Consider the following 5,404-nt stretch of genomic DNA (forward strand, 5'->3'; position numbering starts at 1 on the left):
GAGAACCAAATCAAACCGGACCCTCCCAGATACCAAAGGTATACCTACAAAGAAATTTCTGTCAAAGTCCAGAAATAAGATTAGTGGAGGCAAATGGCGCCATGGTGCATACGTTCTTAACCCTACATTTTCATATAATTTTATTGGAATTGCTTGCTTCCATGTGTACTCGCTGCATAGTTACCGTTCGTTGAAGAAGCTAGCTCCTCGCTAATACTTGCGAACGACGGTTTACAGTTAGTACGTTAAACAAGGCGACGCTGCTATAACCGAAGATAATATCAAAACGCTAATTAAGAAACCTATCCCCTACAATCTCTTCTAGTTATATTTCCTGTTAATTAACTTAACTCAGCGTGCACGATTTTCATTACGTTTGTGATTGTCCTTTACATGTTACTTTAACCAAATCAAGCGACAGTTATCTCTGCCCCAGTACCGGTTTCTTCAACAAACTGCGCTTTGGGCTCCAAGTCTATGAACTGGTTGGACTTGCTAGCGAGATGCGAAATGCTTACCCTTCCTTGACGCTTAATGTAGTCTGCCACAGCTTGCATCTCTTCTTGGGAGATGTATATGTATTTCCCTCTGTCGTCCATGACGCCAGAAAGTCGCCCTACCACAAACAAATACAACAGTTTCATTCTCAACCAAAAAAACAAAGGCATTTTACCTTCAGAAGCAAGGCATTATTCATCTGGGTGAAACAACTCAATGAGGAAATGCCTCTCAACGTACCCATACTCTCCAGATTGGTAATTCGATTGATGCATTCCTGCATGAATCATTAGTATCGAAAAATTAGAAAGCCAAATCTAGCATAAATCCAAACGATGCATGATATACCAAAAGGATGGATTATTTCTGTGACAGATGAAAAAAGAAAGCATGTTCTAAACGAAAAGAGCAACAATAAGTTGACCAATCACTTTTAGAAATTATATTTCTGCAGGGTTTTTATCACGGTTGGTCCCATGACAAAAACCCTATTTCCACGTGCCTTACTATTTTTCAACTAAAAACTTCATTTATTACAGAAATTTGAGGTACATAAGGAGACATGAAAACTGTTGATTTAGGAGTTAATTTAGGATGAATATGTGGAGAAATTACCTGAGTCCTTAACTTAAATTCAGCAGCAAGATCTTCCAAGGGAATGCATTTATGTTTCTGCAATGTCAGAGTTAAAGGTATTATTAATAACAAAATCACAACCTCAACTTCAAATGCTTACTTTCTCAACCATTAATTCATATGATTGAGGTCTCATATCGTTACAAAAGGACGCTAACAGATTAATAAACTCTAAACAATAAAGCTATCTTAAGGATGAGAGGACGGAAATGGCAAGCTGCATGCCCAAGCGTCCCACCATGGTCCATTCATTCAGGCATGAGCACAAGCTCAGATTGAGTTGACCAAAACAGATTCCTCTCATCTCAGCTTGGCGGAGCTAACCTGAGCTAGGGCTTAGAAAAAGTTGAGCACATAAGCTTGTGACCAGGTTGAGTTTGTCTCAACGGGGTTGAATAAATTGGACAAACTACCTTAACCCACCCCTTAGTAACACATTTCATCCCTAGTTTGATGCCAACCCGATGGACGTATTTGGGAGCTAGAGTATAGAACAATAATTTTTTTTTAATGAGTTAATTGAACTCTACCTTTATGTATTCCACAAAATCAGACAGCAAATCCTGACGTCCATCCTGCACTTCATTCTCTGTAGTACCTTCAGCGTCTATTGAAAACTCGCCTTTCCACTTTTCAAACTCTAAAGCAGCAGCCTCCTCCTCCCTAGCCCTTTGAGCTTTGGCTTCTTCCTCCTACAAAACAGTGGTCAAATCTTCAGGCAGTAATCCAACAACATAAAAATACACATCCTAATTTGCCAAAACAGAAATGAAAGAGGGACATCAACACACCAGCTGACGCTCCTGTGCCTCACGCTCCTCATCTTTCCTCCTCCGCATTTCAGCATAGCGGTCTTGTTTTGTTACCCTTGATTCACGTGCAGCTTGTTCAGCCTTCAAACAAAGAATGGACCCAAGTAAATAATTAGTTGTGATTCAATTGAAAGGAAAAGGGAAGAAAATAATATAAAAGGAATGCAAGTAACCCAAAATCAAGGATCCTCAGAGAACATAAGCATAAACTCAATTAAATGTTTTAGTCATTCAGCCATTCAGTAATTTAAATCGATTGAATGATATAGTAATCAAACTTCTAACATTTCCTACACCTCAGTGACTACACGGGAATGGTTTATGTCTTTATTAAATGTAGATATTTGAATATCTAGAAACTCGCTAAAATTTAAGGCCTGTTGGGTATTCATGACATGACACAACACATTTACTAGAAAGTTTAATCAGGACCGGAGAGCAAAAGAGTGTGTGCAAGCTTAATCAGGACTGGATAGGGAGAGAGAGTGTGTGCAAAATTTCAAATCAAGAAGTAAAAGGAAGAAAGAATACTTGTCGTTGTGCTTCCCGCTCTTGACGCTTCTTTTCCCTCTTCTTGGATGCTTTGTCTTCATACTCGCCCTCAACATCTTCCTCATCACTTCCATCAACGGTTTCTGTATTTAGAAATATAGATTAACAGTTCATTGCCAGAATAACTCATTTTTCAACTTATTTAATATCAATAGCACTTAAAGCAAGCTAACCAATGCAATAGCTGAAGCATAAATTGTCCAGCATACAAGTCCAAATTTACACTTCCTATGCCGGGTAAGTCTTCTAAACAGAATACCTGATGAGTCAACTTACACTCTGAACTGCCTAATTCTACATCCTTTACTTCCTCAATTTTTGTACCCTCCTCATGAATCCATAAACCCTATGACTCGGTCTCTGGAATAATCATCGGTCGACCCCAACAGATCAACCGTATAAACCATATTCCCCCCCCCCCCCCCCCCCCCAAAAAAAAAATCCTAATTTGATCACAGATGCGGTTACTTATATTTTCGTTCCTGATTATCTCACCACTGCTTACCAATTGATATCTATTTCAATCATGATTCATCAATTACAAACGCTTCTCCAATCAGAGAGAAACTAACATCGCGAAACCTCACAAAGTCGCAATTACTTATGAACTTAATCCAACCACTTACTAATATAAATTAAAATTAGCCACTTAAACGTAAACCACAAACCTTCTACAGCTGGTGCAGCAGCTGATGATGTGCTTGCTCCAGAAGCCGGCCTCCTACGCATCCGGCGACCGCCAGGCGCACGCACTACCGCCTCCCTCTGAGCAACCTAAATCAATATCAATCCAAAAAAATTCAAAAAATTAAATCCAAAACACCATGCCTACTTTCTGAGCCAAAAATCATTAACAGAACAAAAAATAAAATAAAACAATTACGCTGCAACGAAATTAGGGCTCAAAAAATTAAACCTGAGGTTCTTCTTCGTGTTCATGCGGCGGTCGAGAATCTTGGCGGCGTTTCCATAGATATAGTGGAATTAATCCCAAAACAAGAAGCATGGAAAGAAAAATTGCTAACATTTCCTCCATATTTTCTCAATCTCAGGCTCTGCCAATAACAACAACACCACCACGAATTTGAGGGGTTTTTTTCTTCAAATTTTCTCTATTTTTCTTGGTTTTTCTCGGTAACCAAACAGTGAGTTAGGGTAAGGAGATGCCTTGAGAGCGGTTAAGCTTCGGATAATCAATGGAGGATGAATTAACTGGATTTCTTACTGAGAGAACTGCGGAGAACGAGACGACCACGAGCCCCTTTTGAGGTTACTCAATCAAAACGACGGCGTGGTGTTATTCTTTAGTTCTCAAAATAACGCATAGAAAATAATTTGGTGTTGACAACAGAATAATGCTAAGTAAATTAAATAGGTAAATTAAATTTACAAACTAAATAATATGTTGTTAATAAAAATAAGTACGTTAATCAACATTTAAATAATAATTTACTCATCAATTTCGATGTAATTTAATTTGTAAAATACTCTACACATTTATTCTCCCTAACACTACCGAGACAATAAAAGATGGTCACAAATACTACCAGAACTAAAAATCTTGTCAATTTACCACCAAGACTTTTATTTTTAGTGTGGATAACCTTTGTCAATCTTTATTACGAATTCCTTCAAAATTACCGTGTTTCATCTTTATGCGTGTTTTCACCCGTTCTAGGGAGGCAGATTGTCTGCCCTCCTTTTACCATGTCATTCACATCCCTTTTTATTTGTGCGGTTACAGTGAAACCACGTCAACATGTCTTATTATCTCTATAAAAAAATCAATGTAAAATGTTAACGTGACTTAACCGTGACCACACAATGTAGGAGGGGATGGAAAAAGCATGGTAATGAAAGAGTAGACAATCTGCCTCCCCATTCTAGACTCTTAAACAACTTGGAGTAAGAATTCCATTGACATAAATTTATCTTGAAGGAGGTAGAAGTTAAGTTTCCACAAGTTTTAGTCAAAATTCTTATTGTAGTCATATATATGGCTTTGTGATAAAAATTTAAGAGAAAACTGAAAAAGTATCGTGTAAATTGTAGATGATACATTCAAACTAAAATTTTAATTTAAACGAATGGAGGTGGTGCATTCTCACCCAAATAGCGAGTAGGAAGTCGTCTTACATATAAAATCGAAAAACTGAATTTTCTCTTAAAATAAGAGTTCATACACGTTGAATTTAAATGAGATGTCTTTTCTTAAGGGATGTGAATAGTTCTATTTAAATAGAAGAATCTAACAAAGTTTCACATGTTCAATTTTTCACTTCAAAATCAATCTACATCGTTTGCCATTTAGGATTATAATTTAGTAGTGTTCTTCTTCACTTAGAAGTGAAATTTTAGGCTGTTAGGTTCAAATCTCGATAATGATAAATTTGTAACCAATTTATTATTTCACCTCTTAATGTAAATATATCGTTGTATAAAAAATTCATCTACATCCCCTGATATCCTATTTCTACTCATCATTCATCAACGGAAACTTGATAATTACTTGGCACATCATTTGTCGTCATCGTACCTAGCGAATGAGACATCTCAAAGGCTTGTATCTTAGAGTTCTAAACGACCATAATAACTTGCATGCATGAAGGTACTACGACTTTAGGATCGCAACTGATAACTATAATATGTGCATGTGTGTGAGATGGTTAGGATGTATGTGAGGTAGTTAAGTTGGTTAAGAGTCTATGGTGTAAGGTTGTGACAAGTGTCAACATCTTAAGAGTCTTATGTTAGCTTAGTATCTAAGCAATGTTGCTAGATATATACACAATGTAATCAGTGTTAATGTTGTTGAATTGAATTGAAAAATAATACATACATTTTCTTTCTCTCTATCTCTTTCTTCCTCTCTGTTTACATGGTATCATTCGCCTGAAAAGCTTAGG

General features: G+C 37.0%; 1 protein-coding gene across 1 annotated transcript; it reads right to left on the reverse strand.

Moving 5' to 3' along the window:
* Window positions 1-341: 341 nt before the first annotated feature.
* Window positions 342-3,811, reverse strand: LOC103448580 (DDRGK domain-containing protein 1-like). The gene is made up of 9 exons (XM_029088935.2): window positions 3,666-3,811; window positions 3,415-3,553; window positions 3,167-3,272; window positions 2,478-2,581; window positions 1,926-2,027; window positions 1,665-1,826; window positions 1,114-1,170; window positions 739-775; window positions 342-616 (listed from the first exon to the last, which is right to left on the reverse strand). Exons 2-9 carry the CDS (start codon window positions 3,532-3,534, stop codon window positions 411-413), a joined length of 894 nt encoding a protein of 297 aa, XP_028944768.1. The 5' UTR covers window positions 3,535-3,553; window positions 3,666-3,811; the 3' UTR covers window positions 342-410.
* Between the last annotated feature and the right edge of the window lie 1,593 nt (window positions 3,812-5,404).

This window comes from Malus domestica, chromosome 11 (assembly GCF_042453785.1).
Source record: "Malus domestica chromosome 11, GDT2T_hap1".
NCBI lineage: Eukaryota > Viridiplantae > Streptophyta > Magnoliopsida > Rosales > Rosaceae > Malus > Malus domestica.

Bases quoted from the DNA above. Each gene is read 5' to 3' on its own strand.
- LOC103448580 (XM_029088935.2), bottom strand. From the start codon at position 3,534: ATGGAGGAAATGTTAGCAATTTTTCTTTCCATGCTTCTTGTTTTGGGA. The intron at 2,028-2,477 runs GTATTCTTTCTT...CTTTGTTTGAAG, and splicing joins AGCGGGAAGCACAACGACAA to GCTGAACAAGCTGCACGTGA. The intron at 617-738 runs GTACGTTGAGAG...TGTTTGTGGTAG, and splicing joins TACCAATCTGGAGAGTATGG to GGCGACTTTCTGGCGTCATG.